Consider the following 17,428-nt stretch of genomic DNA (forward strand, 5'->3'; position numbering starts at 1 on the left):
CTCTCTCTTCTGAGTGGGACCGGGAGGGCCCACGTTTTTTTGTTTTTTTCTGTCTCGCGCGTTGAGAAGAGCAAGAGGGCGGGGCTCTGGCAGTCGGGCACCGCTGGGCCGGAGCCTTAGAAAGGCGCATTGTCCTGGGAGGGCTTGTCGCCAGACGCAGATGGGGAGTGCAGCTCGTCGGCACTGTTCTCTCTGCTGCCCACCACTTTGGACTGTGTACGAAGAGAGGGAGGGGAAAGAAAGAGAAGGACAGGAAGTTAACGTAAGAACATAAGAAAACCCTGCTGGGTCAGACCAAGGCCCATCAACTCCAGCAGTCTGTTCACACAGTGGCCAACCAGGTGCCTCTACAAAGCCCAAACAAGTCGACTGCAGCAGCATTATCCTGCCTGTGTTCCACAGCCACTCATATAATGGGCATGCTCCTCTGATATTGGAGAGAGTAGGGATGCATCATGACCAGTATCTATTTTGACTAGTAGCCATGGATAGCCCTGTCCTCCATAAGAAGAAAAGCCCTGCTGGATCAGACCAAGGCCCATCAAGTCCAGCAGTCTGTTCACACAGTGGCCAACCAGGCGCCAGGGATTCTGGAGGATTTTTTGGCCATCTTCTGGGCACATAGGGGTCACTGGGGGGGGGGTCCTGTGTGTGTGTGTGGGGGGGGGGTAATTGTGAATTTCCTGCATTGTGCAGAGGGTTGAACTAGATGACCCTGGGGGTTCCTTCCTATTTTGTGATTCTATAAAGGTGTTCCTGGACTCGAATCCAGCTCTTCCACAATAAATATAATCACCAAGACAGAATTAGGCATTTTGGTCTGCTCGAACGGAAATGCGCTGTCTCCTCCATGTGGGGAAAGTTTACCTTGATGGTTCCAACACGGTCTTCAAAAGACTTGAAGGTGGAGGAGTTCCTTTTGGAAAAAAAGAAGACAGGAGGCAGGGTCAAGACCAGAGAGATTACATTTTGCAGCAGCGTTAACAGATATTACCGCTCAGAATTCATTCAGAAAACAGTACAGTGAGGACCCTTGAATGCGCTCAACAGCCGAGTTCTGGAAAGCTAAGCCCGACCCTGACTGCAGCAAACCGTTGGTTCTACTCTTGCATTCACCTTTCCGAAAAGAGGAAAGAAATCCCACTGGAGAGAAGCTTGTCAAAACTGTAGCTATTTAAGAATATGGCTTTAGGATTTTAAACCCTATTTCTTCCAAAAAGAAAAAAGAACGAACGCGACAGAAAAAATACCCTTAAACCGCCAGAACTGCAAACATCAAGTGATCCAACAGGTAAAAGCCAACCAGTTAGCTTTTTTTTTTTTCAGTTAAACAAATGGGTCGAAGAAGTTACCAGCTGAATTTTCTCACCTGAACTAAAAGGTCAATTCAAAGCATCAGTTGAGAGGCTAGCTAAAATGATAAAACTTTGAACTGGTTTGGCAAGAGCATCTCCATTAACGGATGCTGAAGGCGTGAGAAAGGTTTACACGTTTCCTTTCCTTTTTCAAGCTCCCTTGACCCAAAGATCTTGAGCAGTAAATAGGGAGCCTTTATTTCTTTAAGAAAAATGTGGCGGAGAGATACTTGGCCACAGCCAGCGTTGTTCTTGGATCTCTATCCACCAGCAAAAAGGGGACTGTTTTATCTTTTGTTACTGTGGCAGGTAATTTGATTAAAATAGGGGTAATCCGTCGATCGTGACAAGAATTGTATTGGGGACATTCCAACATCATATGAAGTAGCGTGTCAACTCTCGTCTGATCACATTGACAAAGTCTATCTGAATAAGGTAAGTTATCGTATCTTCCATTCGACACCGCCAAAGGAGCGGTGTTCAAACGAGTGAGCATAAAAGCTTTGTGGTAGTAAGGGACTGTTAGGTTGCTAAAATAAGCTGGGGTTGGCGTCTACGAGTTTCACAGAACGAAACTGAAAGGCAAGGCTGTCGTCCACCCAGAAAAGTGAACCGGCTACATGTGCCAGGGGGCGCTACCAGGCTTGCCACTCACCCAAGGGTGGACAACCATTCATCCTGGGCTATTCATCACCACTGAAGCTACGCCCAGCTACATGCGGTCGACCTTTGTGGCGAGCGCCTGGGTTCTTTAATTCTATGCGACTCTGAATTAGGTGAAAATTTTGGTTTGGGGAAACCATTTGAAATACTGATGCACCCACCTTCCTCCTGAGCATTTCAGGACACAAGGTGGGTGACAATATAGAAAGAATTGGATAAAAACCAAATATTAACACAGCTATATTAAAAAAACCAAATTGAAAAGCACTTTGTGTATTTTAAGAAGGGTTGCTTCAGTGTTTGGCTCTCACGGCCCTTTCTTGCATGTCCAGGGTAGTGCCGATCACCACTTTGGGGTCAGGAAGCAATTTTCCTCCAGGCCAGATTGGCCAGGGCTCCTGGATGTTTTTTTTGTTTTTTTTGCCATCTTCTGGGCATGGAGTAGGGGTCACTGAGAGTGTGGGGGAAGGTAATTGTGAACTTCCTGCATTGTGCAGGGAGTCAGACTAGATGACCCTGGAGATCCTTTCCAACTCTATGATCTTTCCACTGGAAATGTTTTACAATTTACACATATCACCCTGTATTAAGGTACCCTACAAGATGGTTTTATTCAAAGTTGTAGACTTAATGCAACAATCATTTTCAAAATACCCAGCGATTGCACCAGGTGCTGTTTTCATGCGCTAGATACAGTAGTGTGACAAACACCAACCCCTGATAAATAACCTGGGTAAACCAGATAGATTATAAACCAAAATGTTTGCTGGACCTTTTTAGAAAGCTTTCCCGTTAGGAATTTTTCCAAAGCTGAAGCGTTTTTCCAGCCAAATTCACAAAAACAGAGGAAAGACAGCGGAAGAGATGTTTGCCCTTAATCTAGACGACTCCTTTAAAAAAAAAAAACTTGAACAATATCTGACTTTAATCCCCACATTCATTTTGCGCCTTCCCCACGGCAGAGTTAGCAGAAACCCAGCCACCCTCTGCAGACCAGAGTGGCGGCTTTCGCTACGTTACCTCATGGCCGGCATACTTATCGAGTGGCGGATGGAGTAGCTGCTGCGCGGAAGCATTAAGAGGAGAGGAGGAAAAGTTAAAAGCAGTTCAACACATGCGCACATGCGCACTGGAAAGCAGCATATCAGGTCGTTCATCTTGTGACCAGTCACACAACCACCAAACTCTTTCAGCCAGTTTCCCATATGGAACCCAGATCTTACACCTTAGTTTTTACATCCTGATTTGGGGGAGGGATATAGAATGCAGGGACCGAGACCTTACACATCAATTCTTACTTACAACTTTTATCCATTGAAAACATGCAGCTGAATCAATGTTTTACTAATGGGCTCTCACCAGCACTGGTAACCACCTGCTCTGTTAAGTACTTTTCCCTGGTGTAGTGGTTAGGAGTGGTGGTTTGGGGCAGTGGACTGTGGATCTGGAGAACCGGGTTCAATTCCCCACTCCTCCACATGAGCAGCAGAGGCTAATCTGGTGAACTGGATTTGTTTCCCCACTCCTACACACGAAGCCAGCTGGGTGACCTCGGGCTAGTCACAGCTCTCTTAGAGCTCTCTCAGCCCCATCTACTTCCCAGGGTGTCTGTTGTGGGGGAGGGAAGGGGATTGTAAGCTGATTTAATTCTTCCTTAAGTGGTAGAGAAAGTCGGCATATAAAAACAAACTCTTCTTCTTCCTCCTTTCCACAGCAGGTATCTCCAATGGCCAGTCAGAAACCTCCCTGGGCCAAAGCCCCACCTGGCTCCACACACCTTCTAAAAACCACTTGACAAGCAAAAGAAAGGTGTTGCCATGGAGCCTACGAGCACCACGCTGGGGATCCCTGGGCTCTATCATCAGTTCCATATATTCAAGACCCATTATAACGTACTCTAAGCAAGAGATGGGTCCCTGCCTCAAGAAACCTACGGTCGGAGTCTCCACACCACACTATGTCAGCATGGTATAGTGGTTAAGAGCGGTGGACTCTGATCTGGAGAGCCGGGTTTGATTCCCCACTCCTCTGCGTGAGCGACGGACTCTAATCTGGAGAACCGGGTTTGTTTCCCCACTCCTACACATGAAGCCAGCTGGGTGACCTTGGGCTCTCTCAGCCCCACCTACCTTACAGGGTGTCTGTTGGGGGGGAAAGGTGACTGTAAGCTGGTTTGATTCTTCCTTAAGTGGTAGAGAAAGTCAGTATACAAAAACCAACTCTTTTTCTTCTTCTATGTTTGTGTGTGGGATGGAGGCCTTAATTTAAGGCTGCCTTGTAAAGCCAGAACTCTCAGAGCCCAGCTCCTCATTACAGCAGGAAAGGTTGGCTGTGTTCCCGCAGAGTCCAAAAATGCACAGTAAGAAAGTAGGAGCCTGAAATTCTGCCAGAGGAAGCAACATTTGCTGGCTACTGAGCCAACAGCCAAGCCTCCCGGTGGGGGTGGGGGTGGGGGGTGGACACGACACACCGTGTTTAATTTAAGAAAAGTCTTTTCATGCTCTACCCTCCCCGAGAGAGAGAGATTGGCCCACCACCAAAGTCTGGAGCCATACGCACTCTGTGGAAAGTGGCCAAACACCAGCCGGTGCTGTCCACGCTGCAAAACAGAGAGTGCCAAAGTGGTCTCTGGCTGCCTTAACTGTGCCTTAATGCAGTTAAATTGTGGCGCTCCCTGCCCCAGGACCTGGTGATGGCTGCCAACTTGGAAGGCTTTAAGAGGGGAGTGGGCATGTTCATGGAGGAGAAGGCTATCCATGGCTACTAGTCAAAATGGATACTATCCATGACACATACCCATTCTCTCCAGGATTGGAGGAGCAGGCATCTAAGAATCACAGCTTTGGCACAAAAATTAAGAACGCTTTTCCGCTCTGGAGTCCCTTAGAACAAAGAGGGCAACATGGGCAGAGACAGAGGCTGTATGTGAGCCCTTCGTGATCACCTTTTTTGGTGAAGCACATGTTTCAGGCCACATCTCTGGAAAAAGCACAACCCCGTTGAACCAGATCCTTCACGGGTCTCTTTCCTATATGCAACCTTACCTAAGGGAATGCGAGAAGGGATGGGCCCTGAAGGAATCCAACGGCAGCAAAAGAAGCAAAAGAAAGGGTCAGTTAGGTGCAGATCCCAAACACCAAGTTCGCACAATCCCCAAAGTGAGAAAGAAGAGTTGCGTGCACACCGCAGAACCCCACAGAGGAAGCTTTTGTTTGATACCATGCTGACACCTCTGAAATGGCTCAGCAGCCAAAACGCACAGTGCTTTCGCCAGCTTCCGGCTCATCGACCATCCAGGAGTGACAACAGTGAACTCATCCAGTCACTTTATAATCCAGACTGGTATCACCTGATCCACAGATCACAGGCCAGGTTCCCCACCCCTCCCTCAGGTCCCCGACAGACGCACCGCTAAAAGAGGCGGGCGGGAGAAGAAATTAAAATTAGGAGTAAGGACATGATGAACAGAATGGCGGCTTCCCTTCATCTATCGTGAGTTAATGCCAACTGGGCTGGAAGTCCGGGTGCGAAAAAGCCGCCACGGATACTGTAGATTCTGGCTAAGAAATCCAGACTATACAGCAGAAGAAAGAGGAGGTCTCTCTACCATCCCTTCTCCAAGGAAGAAATAGAACCTGAAATTCTGGAAAGGTTAGTAAACAAGTTTGAGGGAGTATTGGCAGAGCAGATACCAACTGGTGTGGACAGTTGTAGATCTCATTAAACCATGGGCCGGATCCAGCCCCTTGAGAGCTCTTATCTGGCCTGCAAGCCAGCCAGCCCCCACTCTTGATCTGGGCTGGCGAAGTAAGGACCAGCCTCACCAAGTGACATTTATGTCATATCCGGCCCTCGTAACAAATGAGTTTGACACCCCTACATTAAACCATACGGAGCTGAGATTACCAGCTGTATTACCAATGGGTCAGTGGGAGTGAGTGATCAGCAGCTATCCCTCTTCTGCCATGATTACACTTCAAAAACACGCTGTTAAAACAAAGAGATGCATTTTGCTTAACAAGAAGAAAGGGGGAAGGCGAGACAGCGGCACCTCAAAGATCACACAGATAACCAAAGAGACCCTCCCCCCACACACCTCTCCCCATGCAAAAAGAAGAAGTTCACCACAAAACACACATTCCCACTCATTTTTAGACTCTGATCACATAAGCCAGGCCTGCTGACAAGAATATTTCACTTGGGAGGGGGAGAACTAGAAGAAAAGCCCTTTATGGAGGGCTGAACTAGGCAAGAGGGTGAAGCGGGTCTGTTGGAGAAAGGACCATTTCCCCATGGCTGCTTCACTGGCAGAGGCCGGGAAACTTAATACGACGGCATCATTTTGCGCACGGAGATGTGACCAGGAAGAGAAGGCTGCAGTGTTGCCTAGCTTTGCTCCCTTCTTCAAAAGCACTTCTTTGCAAGAATGTGGACGGAAAACAAAGCCCCTTCAACGAGACGCCATCAGAATGCAACAAGCTTGGAAAGAAGGCGGTTAAGGGGAGTCATGACAGAGGTCTATAAAATTATGCATGGTGTGGAGAGAGTGGACAGGGAGAAGCTTTTCTCCCTCTCATGATACCAAAACGCGGGGTCATCTGCTGAAGATGGAGGGTGAGAGATTCAAAACAGATAAAAGGAAGTATTTCTTCACTCAGCACATAGTTAAATTGTGGAACTCCCTGCCCCAAGATGTGGTGATGGCTGCCAACTTGGAAGGCTTTAAGAGGGGCATGGACATGTTCATGGAGGAGAGGACTATCCATGGCTACTAGTAAAAATGGATACTAGTCATGATGCATACCTATTCTCTCCAGGATCAGAGGAGCATGCCTGGCTCAAACTGGAGTAGAGGATCAGGTTCAAGGTGCTGTTTTTGACTTTTAAAGCCTTACACGGTCTGGGACCCTCGTATCTTCGGGACCGCCTCTCCTGGTATACCCCCTGAAGGACATTAAGATCCTTCGACGAAAATTTACTGGTGGTCCCTGGCCCTAAGAGCGTGTGGCTGTCCTCGACAAGAGCCAGGGCTTTTTCAGCCCTGGCTCCAGCCTGGTGGAATGCTCTGCCTGGTAACATCAGGGCCCTGCGGGATCTGAAAGTTTTCCGCAGGGCCTGCAAGACAGAGCTTTTCCATCAGGCCTACAATTGAGGACAGCCGCCCATATTTGCTTTTATTATTTACACCATCTACTGGCCTCCCCCCCCTTTCCCCTTAGTGGGAACAACAAATAGCAAATGGTTGCCACCTGTACGGTCCCTACAGCTTTTAGACATGTGCGCCACCATATTAGGTTTTTTTGAATTTTATTGATGGTTTTATTATGGATTTTACTGTATATTTATATTGTATATTGTTGTATTTTTAAAATGATGTTACCCGCCCTGAGCCGGCTTGCTGGGGAGGGTGGGTTATAAGTCTAATAAATAAATACATACATATTATCTTAGGTGCTGTGGAACACAGGCAGGATGCTGCTGCTGCAGTCGTCTTGTTTGTGGGCTTCATAGAGGCACCTGGTTGGCCACTGTGTGAGCAGACTGCTGGACTTATTGGGCCTTGCTCTGATCCAGCAGGGCTTTTCTTATGTTCTTAAGGTTCTAGGAGGTGGCACAGAATATTCCGTCTTTTCTGACTTGTCGGTTCCCTTCCTCCACTTTCAGACTCTACGCAATTCCACCATAAACTTATGTTTCTCTGAAAAGGCCACCGTTTGGGGCACAAGGTTTGCTAATCTGGCCTAGTTTGGTTTTAAAAAGCAGTCCAGCTCATGTCTTTTGAGTGGTATTCAAAGCGCTACTAGCTATTTTGGTTACCCTCCCCTTCAGGAAACGTACTGTGCCAAGATAAAGTTGTTTGCGAGTTCTGGATTGCCAGGGCCTGTATGAATGGAAATAAAAGCCTCTCTGTATACAAGCCCGAGTACGGGAAAGAATGACCTTAAGCCACACGGGTGAATTTTCTGGCGTCGTTTCAGCACGCCTGTTACTTTTGGGAACAAACGCACCTGTTGGTAACTCTGAGAATGTGAAAAGAAGAAGTCGGTCAAGTAAGGCCTGTATGCTTTTAAACGCTATTATGTGATCAGAGAGCTTCGCGCTTACCACCCAGATATTCCCAGCCACAGAGGGAATGGAGAATTCCTGGAAAGAATCAGAGTTGCAATGAATTGGGGACTCTACTTTGCCATATTATAGATTTAAACAGTGAGGCAGCTGATATACACAGAGCTAGTCATAGGAAGCAGTTTGCCACTGGAATGGAGTTCAAAGGGCATGTGTGTGTCTTCTGGGCTAGTCACACGAGCTCTCTCAGCCCCACCTACTTCCACATGAGCAGCGGAGGCTAATCTGGTGAACTGGGTTGGTTTCCCTACTCCTACACAGCTGGGTGACCTTGGGCAAGACACATTCTCTCAACCCCACCTACCTCACAGGGTGTCTGTTGTGGGGAGGGGGAAGGGAAAGTGATTGTAAGCCGGTTTGATTCTGCCTTAAGTGGTAGAGAAAGTCAGCATATAAAAACCAACTCTTCTTCTTTCGCTGTGTTGTACAGATAAATGCTGTGCTCTTCCCTCCACCATAACCGAAAGGGAGCTCCCTTAAGTTTGACATCTCATTTGACTCAGGAGCAAAAACAGGCTCTCTTGGCAAATTTCAGAGGGTGGCCGTGTTGGTCTGCAGTAGAACAGCCAGATTTGAGTCCAGCGGCACCTTGGAGGCCAACAAGATCTTTGTCAGAGATGAAGGGAGCTTTGACTCTCAAAAGCCTATACCCCCCCAAAAATCTTGTTATCCTCTGTAGTGCTGCTGGACTAGAATCTTATCTGTTATCTTGGCAAGGCAACACACAATGGCGTAATCATTCAGGGTTCCATAGCTTAAGACATCCTGGACCTTCAAAACAAGTTAATATTGAGCTTCCGGTGTGCTTGCACACCAGTGTCTCAGCTGGAAAAGACACCTAGGAGTACAGAGTTGGCCCCAACTCAGTTCTAGAGGAACACCAAATGCGTTCCTAACCCGCTACAGCATCCTCAGATCGAAGAGCTTTGCACAATGTACATTTGATCCCAAAGCATCCAAAGAGTTTGGAAGGTCGCTCAATACCAGGGAAATCTTGAACACGCGAATGCCACCGGAGGCTCACAGCCTGATTCTTATGTAACTCGGGCTGAATAAACGCAAGTCATCTGACCAGCTTAAAAAAAAACACACACACACTGCGGTCAACTTACCATCCAAACAATAAAGTATGAAAGCCATTAATTGAATTGATGCCAGAGAGAGAGAGAGAGAGAGATGCATGCCAGTTTTAAAGGCTATTAGTGAGCGATGGAATTAAATTCTAAACCATGGTAATCCATTACTTTTGTACTGCACAAATATACAAGTGCACAAGGACAGTATTTAAGAGCTCCGACAGGTTTTAATTTCAAAACCCTGGCAACACAGTAGACACAGTTTCCTGCATTTATAGTCCTATAATGGCAAAAAAAAGTTTTTTTCAATGCCGTAGTGGTCAGAGGGTAAGCTGCAGTACTGCAGTCAAAAGCTCTGCTCACAACCTGAGTTCGATTCCGACAGAAGTCGGTTTCAGGTAGCCGACTCGAGGCTGACTCAGCCTTCCGTCCTTCCGAGGTCGGTAAAATGAGTACCCAGGTTGCTGGAGGTAGACGACTGGGGAAGGCAATGGCAAACCACCCCATGAACAGAGTCTGCCTAGTAAACGTCGGGATGTGACGTCACCCCATGGGTCAGAAATGACCCGGTGCTTGCACAGGGGACTACCTTTACCTTTTAGTGATAATACAGGCCACAGGATCTTTGCTTCTCAACGTGTGTGGGTGGAGTCCGACTCGGCCTGGGGAGCCTATGCCTGCCCTTTCTATCACAGAGCAGCCTGATGCAAATTTTAACAAGCGGGCCAGCACTTGTAATAAGGGCACTCTCACGTCAAGGAACACTGGAGAAAGCTCAAGTGACAGGCAGTAAACCGGCTCTCATCTCAGCGCTATGACTGGGGAATCCCTACTATGCTAACTAGTGGTTGGTTAGGAGCGGTGGTTTGGAGCAGTGGACTCTAATCTGGTGAACTAGGTTGGGTTCCCCACTCCTACACATAAGGCCAGTTGGGTGACCTTGGGCTAGTCACAGTGCTCTTAGAGCTCTCTAAGCCCCACCTGCCTCACAGGGTGTCTGTTGTGGGGAAAGGAAGGTGATTGTAAGCCGGTTTGATTCTCTCTTAAGTGATAGAGAAAGCTGGCATATAAAAAACAACTCTTCTTCTATGGTGGTCTTCAACCCACGGGTCACCCAGTCCCTCCTGTCGGGTCAAGAGCTCTTGCAGAGCTGCTTTTTGCTGCAGAGCACGCGATGGCACCATGCTCATGCCTCCCTTGGCAGGCGCGGTAAAAAGAACCGCAGGACAATCAGCTATGTCCGTTCAGCGGCAGAGAGCATTTTCCCCACAGCTCTGCCCCTGGGCTTGTCCATTGCTATGCAACTCCTCCTGGGGTCTGGTGTGTGTTTCTTAACACCGCTTCTTTGAGGCTGTTGCTCATGATCCCAGCCTCATCAATCACTCCCTCTGCCCCCTCTTCCTGTCACATGATTCTAATGTGACACAGCTTCCTGTCCAGTGTTAGCAGTAGAAAACTAGGAAGGACTTTCTGACAATTAGAGCGGTTCCTCGGTGGGACAGGCTTTCTCGGGAGGTGGTGGGCTCTTCTTCGGAGGTTTTTAAGTGGAGGCTAGATGGCCATCTGACATCAAGGCTATTCTATGATTCAGTATAAATTTCGGCAGATCGTGACAGGGAGAGCAGGATGGGTTGCATCGGTGCTTGGCTCTCATGGCCCTTTCTTGCATGCCCAGGGTAATGCCGATTGCCACTTTGGAGACAGGAAGCAATTTTCCTCCATGTCAAATTGGCCAGGGATCCTGGAGGTATTTTTTTTTTTTTTTTTTTTTGCCATCTTCTGGGCATGGAGTAGGGGTCACTGGGGGTGTGTGGGGGGGAGGTAGTTGTGAATTTCCTGCATTGTGTAGGGGGTTGGACTAGATGACTCTGGAGGTCCCTTCCAGCTCTATGTTTCTATGACCCCATGCTGAGGGGGCCGAGTCTGGAAAGGCCAGAGGCAGCCATATCCTACTATGTGAGCGCTAAATACTTATTTCTCTTGGTCAGAGAATGCGCTGCCTTCTAGGTTTGCAACTTGCCGACACAAGGGAAGAAGAAGAAGGAAGTTACCTCATGTCTCCCAGTTTCCGGCTGATCACAGACCCCACGTTGGAAAGGGCAGCCGAGGTCTTCTGGCCTGCCTGCGACAGCGTTTCCTGCGTCTTCTTGTAGCTGAGCAAGAAAAACAAAGGCTGGTAAACAGCTGAAGGAAGTAATTACAGGGGCGGAGGGGGGAGGGATTCAAGCAGCGAAAGGGGGTGAAAGCAGCTAGAAAATGGTGGGCCCCAAGTCGAAAAGAGGGGAGATGATCGCGGAAGCTTCCTACCTGTGTGGACAACCCATGCCGCAGAGGAGGAGGAGAAGAAGAGTTGGTTTTTATAGGCCGACTTTCTCTGCCACTTAAGGAAGACTCAAACCTGAGAGAGCTGTGACTAGCCCAAGGTCACCCAGCTGGCTTCGTGTGCAGGAGTGGGGAAACAAATCCAGTTCACCAGATTAGCCTCTGCCGCTCATGGGGAGGAGTGGGGAATCAAACCCAGTTCTCCAAGAGAGACAGAGGCTTGAATATACGCGCTTGCAGCGAAAAGGGCAGGGATGCCAGCATGCCTAAGAAGCGTTTGCTATAGCTCTGGAAGCAGCCCCGAAGAACGACCCCCGCTTCAGTTAGCAAGCTGAAAAGGCCCAGAGTCGCTCGGCTGGTTTTTAAATGCTGTTGTGTTAAGGTTGTGTTTACATTTGCTTCTACATCTTCCCTGCCAATGGCTCATCTTTCCTCTCTCCATGCCTGAGATCAAATAGAGATTAATCAATTCCACTGGGGATTTTCTGCTTTTCACAAAGCCGCACCCTTCTACTTGCAGCTTACAGAAGCAGGTCTTTCCTGCCTCCAGGGAATTCCTAAAATAAACTTTCAGAACTCAGAAAAAAGTTTTTTTTTTTGGGGGGGGGGGAGTAGCATGGGAGAACTTGTTCGGCTAAGCAGCGATATTCAGTTAATCCAGAGATGAGTCGGCGCGGCTCCTGCTATTTAAGGAGGAAGGTATTTCCCATCAGTTACCGTTAACCACTGCTAAACCAGGACCTGCTTGCTTTTAAAAGCAGAACAGGAGCAAACAGGAGGATTCGATTCTGGGGATTTCTGCAAGGACAACCCAGGGGCTCGGATGGCATAACCTGTTTAGACCTAATCACAGTATTTCAAACTATACTGTGCAAGCGCTCTCATTCCCAGAAAGGAATTCAGAGATATAATTAAAGGCAAACAGTTTCGGATCTCGTCCACCAGCATCCCACTGATGTGTCGCGGAGCACTGGTGTATATATAGTAGGGCAAAGCTCATTTGAGGGAGTTGGGAATGTTTAGTCTGGAGAAGAGGAGGTTGGGGGGGACATGATTGCTCTTGTTAAGTATTTGAAGGGCTGTCACTTAGAGGAGGGCAGGGAGCTGTTCCTGTTGGCAGCAGAGGACAGGACTCGCAAGAATAGGTTTAAATTGCAGGTGGAAAGGTACCGGCTGGATATTAGGAGAAATCAAACGGCTTACAATCACCGTCCCCCACCCACAACAGACACCCTGTGAGGTCGGTGGTGCTGAGAGAGCTCGAACGGAGCTGTGACTTGCCCAAGGTCACCCAGATGGATTTGTGCGCAGGAGTGGGGAAACAAATCCAGTTCGCCAGATTAGCCTCCGCCGCTCATGTGGAGGAGTGGGAATCAAACCCAGTTCTCCAGATTAGACTCCACCACTCATGCAGAGGAGTGGGGAAACCAACCCAATCCACCAGATTAGCATCCGCTGCTCACGTGGACGAGTGGGGAATAAAACCTGGTTCTCCAGATCAGAGTCCATCGCTCCAAACCACCGCTCTTAACCACCACACCATGCTGGCTCTCAGTTAAACCCACCCTTTTCCTCCTCAAAGGAGTCTACACGCCATCCACTTCTGGACAGCTCACTCCCGGTATCAGAGACAAGACGGGGGGTGGGGGAGGAGTTCAGCTTGCAGACTGCGGGAACATAAAGGCAGGGGGAAGAAGGACTCATCTCATATCCAATTCACTGCTCTTGTTCTGCGATTCAAGGATCTCAGCCACACCGCGGCAGACCCAGACTGAAGGAACGGGGGCTTGCTGTTGCTTATTTGTCCGAAACAAGCATGCCGCAGACCCAGGATCAAACGGGAACAGAATTGCTACGACTGGGTCTCCAACAATATTAGGGGTACCCTCCCGGATATTTTACATCCAGCATCTTGTTCCCCAGATGGCCCTGGAGGGCCAAACAAACAGGGTGCTGAGGCCTCCACATGATCTTACCTCCTAGCACTGATATTTAGAGGTTGACTGCCTTTGGCTCTGGAGGTTCCCTTTAATCACAATTAACCCTCTCGTGCCTGCAGTCTCATGCCTTTTCCTCTCCCCAACCTCAAAATTGGCCCTGGAGTGACTATTTGACCACTGAGTTAAAAAAGTCACACAGGTAATCTGCATCTTTCCCCCAAGTAGGGTTGCCAAGTCCAGGTTGGGAAATTATTGGAGATTTGGGGGTGGAGCCTAAGGAGAGGTAGGACCTCAGCTGGTTATAATATCATGGAATGCACCATCAAAAGCAGCCACTTTCTCCAGGGGAACTGATCTCTGTCATCTGGAGATCAGTTGTAATTCTGAGAGATCTCCAGGCCCTACCTTCAGCAGCACTTTTCACTTATTTCCTAAGCTTCAGTGCACCTGCCCAAGTACATTAACCACCTCTGCAATCATGAAGGTTGTTTTCTGTTTAAGAAGGTGCTCAGGTGTTCGAAAGCAAAGGCGTTTGTTTCAGGTTGTCATAAGAACATAAGGCCACACTGGATCAGACCAAGGCCCATCAAGTCCAGCAGTCTGTCCACACAGTGGCCAACCAGGTGCCTCTAGGAAGCCCACAAGCAAGACGACTGCAGCAGCACCATCCTTCCTGTGCTCCACGGCACCTCATAGAATAGGCAGGCTCATCTGATACTGGAGAGAATAGGGATGCATCATGACTAGTATTCATTTTGACTTGTAGCCATGAATAGCCCCTCTCCTCCATGAACATGACCACTCCCCTCTTCAAGCCTTCCAGGTTGGGAGCCATCCCCACATCCTGGGGCAGAGAGTTCCACAGTTTAACTATGCGTTGTGTGAAGAAATACTTCCTTACATGAAGCTGCCTTACACTGAATCAGACTATCAGCCCATCAAAGGCTCTCCGGGGTCTTTGTAGAGGTCTTTCACGTCACTTCCTATTAATTGTCATTAATTCTTAAGACAACTCAAGGGCCAGATGAGGGAAACGTCCTAAGCCAGGCTTTCAACATCGCTGCAGCCAGTAGCTTTATACTTCTCTCCCTAACAATGCTGCACGGAACCACCTAAAGACGGCAGCCAGCATCTTATCCCTGGCCTTTGGAAATGAGAGAGGCTTTCACAACTATACTAGCCATACCCCTGAATGTCACCTCAGAGACACACAACACAAACTACAAAGGGACACACCGTGAATCAAACAGGGTGATTAAAGTACTGCTACTTATTCCATTGTCAAGTAGTCAGAAGCCGGTTTTTGCTTCCAGCTTTGCCAAAGGGCCTGCTGAGGCAGTGGAAACTCCTCAGAGTCAGCTAAAAGGAAGTGAGCGTCTTAAGATCTCTTCCGGCCTCTCTACCCTCATCAGTCCCTGTCTTGGCTATTTACATACAGTTTATTTATTCACTTCATTTATACTCTGCCCTTCTCCGCCGTAGGGACTCAAAGCGGCTCACATCGCTCTCCTCTCCTCCATGTTATCCTCACAACAACCCTGTGAAGTAGCTTACACTGAGAGTGTGTGAATGGCCCAAGGACGCCCAGTCAGTTTCCATGGCAGAATGGGGATTCTAGTCTAACCATGCAATGGGATCTTCGGTTTTGCCCCACAGAATACTCTTATCCAGGGGTCCCCAACATAGCGCCCTTCGTTAGCGTGTCACGATTAGGGGAGCACAACAGTTCTGGAAGCTTTCCAGGTTGGCCCTTACAAGGGCATCCAAACTGACTCCCTGCTGTAGAAAAGAGCAGGAGTCCAGTAGCACCTTAAAGACTAACAAAATTTATGGCAGGGTGTGAACTTTTGTGAGCCACAGCTCACTTCTTCACATACAGCTAGAATGTGAGTCCCTCTTTCCTTAAGTAGAGAAGAGTGAATTAGACACATAACAGCAATGTAAATGCCAAAAGCAAGCAAACAACATTAGCAGGTGTGATTGGATTAAGTGTGATATGCAGAGGGGTAGCAGTCATGGAGAAATCAGCATTGGTAATGAGACAGGCATCTCAGATCTCTATTAAGTCCCAGAGAATGCATAGTCTTGAGCATCGTTATTAGCTGTAAAAAGCTGAATTCTGTAGTGGCGCATGAATTGTTCTAACCCGCTACCTCCTGATAGTGAGCGCAGAAGCCTCAGAAAGGGGAGCCAAGAATCATATTCCACCACGAAGATCATGATCGCTAAGAGTTAATCTGCAATCAACAGGCCCCCTGAAAGAGCAAACGTGGCAATTTGGGCTTCCCGGAACAGCAGGCAGGATACTAGTCGTGGCTGGTTTGAACTGTATATATGCACAGCAACTGGGTATCACTATTTTAAGCTTGCCTGGTTAGCTCATGAGCTGTACATGATTAGAACAGCTCTGATTATCTTTCGTACACATCGTTGTGACGTTTCTCGCAATGTGGTCATCTCACCACGCTTTTGGGGAGTGTTTGTGCTAGCGGGGTTAACCCCTGATCAGAGGTTCCTTCACTGAATTCAGCCCCCACCTTCCCCAAATGCACACACGATTAGTGATTTGTTTGGCCAGTGTATGGAGCCCAGAAGTATGGAAGGAGCATAGTAGGAACTTTCCAGAAGGATTCATCACTATGGAACTAATCCCACAAACCCCCCCCCCATATATTCTGCAACGTGCATAATTATACAAATGGAACACAGTCTTACTTTGCATGATTCTGCCAGTTTTGATCTTTTGCATAACTTGTTTATTATTATTAAAAACATTTATACCTTGCCTTTCCCCATGGTTCAAGGAAGCATGCAATAATAACGTATTCTGGTTTGCTACACTAGGGATGGGCAGACGCTAAAGCCATATCCTCAACTACTGGAAGCCCTAACGCCAGGGGTGTCAAACACAAGGCCCGCAGGCCGTATCCGTCCCCTTGAGAGCTCTTATCCAGCCCACAAGCCAGCCACCCCCTGTGCTCCCGATCTGGTGCTGGCAAGGGATGGCCCGGCCCGACCAAGTGACATTTATGTCATATCCGGCCCGCTTAACAATCGAGTTCAACACCCCTGCCCTACGCAGTCAACTCTCTGCCTTTTGAAGCTTCGAAAAACACCGCCAGCATTCTCATACATATCTTCAGAAATCACAAGGGCTAGAAATGAGACTTTTAAAAAAATATGAAAACAGAGTTGCACAGGAAACCGAATTTCCCACCCACTGCTTCTTTCCACACTTTTCCGCCGCACTGCCCATAACTTATCTGTTGGGTATAGCTTACTTAAATGTTATCAAAAGAAGCCCTAGGGAACAAATTAAAGGCTTCTTTCCAAACGGACAAGTGAACAGCCTCCAGAAAGACTCAGCATCCAATTATTTACCAGCTAGGGTCATCCTTCTGCACAATCGCTTTCCGGCGAACAAGCAGGATTTACAGGACGGGACCAAGCAGGGAGTTGGTTAGCGCGGGGAAGGGACCGTTAGCAGCAGCTTGCTTTTACAGGGAGGGGTACTTTATGCTAGAGGGTTAAGACACTCACGCTTCTGATTGGGTTAATTTCTCATTCCAGTCCTCCAGTGTGCTGCTGGCCGAAACGTATCTACAAATACAATGGAGGTTAGAGAAGGGCTGATACCTTTCTTCCACAGCCTGCGAAGGCTAAAACTACGCCTTCCTCATGCTCTCTAGGGAGAAGGTATGAAATGTTAGTGCCTAGGGCCCCTCTGGACCAGAAGCTCCACCCGCAAACTCACAATGAATCTCAGAAAACCTTGTCTGGACAGCCAGCATAGTGTAGTTGTTAAGAGCGGTGGTTTGGAGCAGTGGACTCTGATCTGGAGAACTGGGTTTGATTTCCCCTTCCTCCACATGAGCGGCAGAAGCTAGTCTGGTGAAAAATCAAACCAGCTTACAATCACCTTCCCTTCCTCTCCCCACAACACAGA

The 17,428-nt window shown here is 48.2% G+C and overlaps 1 protein-coding gene across 5 annotated transcripts in view; it reads right to left on the reverse strand.

Annotated features, from left to right (window-relative positions):
* Positions 1-69: 69 nt before the first annotated feature.
* The window catches only part of TPD52L2 (TPD52 like 2), a 33,569-nt gene continuing 16,210 nt past the window's right edge, over positions 70-17,428 (reverse strand). Inside the window, exons 4-9 of one of the 5 annotated variants that reach the window (XM_056845301.1) lie at positions 17,023-17,082; positions 11,272-11,373; positions 5,063-5,089; positions 3,039-3,080; positions 868-916; positions 70-212 (exon numbers count right to left, since the gene is read on the reverse strand). In XM_056845301.1, coding sequence (XP_056701279.1) covers positions 117-212; positions 868-916; positions 3,039-3,080; positions 5,063-5,089; positions 11,272-11,373; positions 17,023-17,082 — 376 coding nt within the window. In that variant the 3' untranslated portion in view covers positions 70-116. The remainder of the gene's footprint in view (positions 213-867; positions 917-3,038; positions 3,081-5,062; positions 5,090-11,271; positions 11,374-17,022; positions 17,083-17,428) is intronic. The other 4 variants (XM_056845302.1, XM_056845303.1, XM_056845304.1 and 1 more) reach the window with 4 other exon arrangements.

The sequence above is a fragment of the Euleptes europaea genome, chromosome 2, assembly GCF_029931775.1.
Source record: "Euleptes europaea isolate rEulEur1 chromosome 2, rEulEur1.hap1, whole genome shotgun sequence".
Taxonomy (NCBI): domain Eukaryota; kingdom Metazoa; phylum Chordata; class Lepidosauria; order Squamata; family Sphaerodactylidae; genus Euleptes; species Euleptes europaea.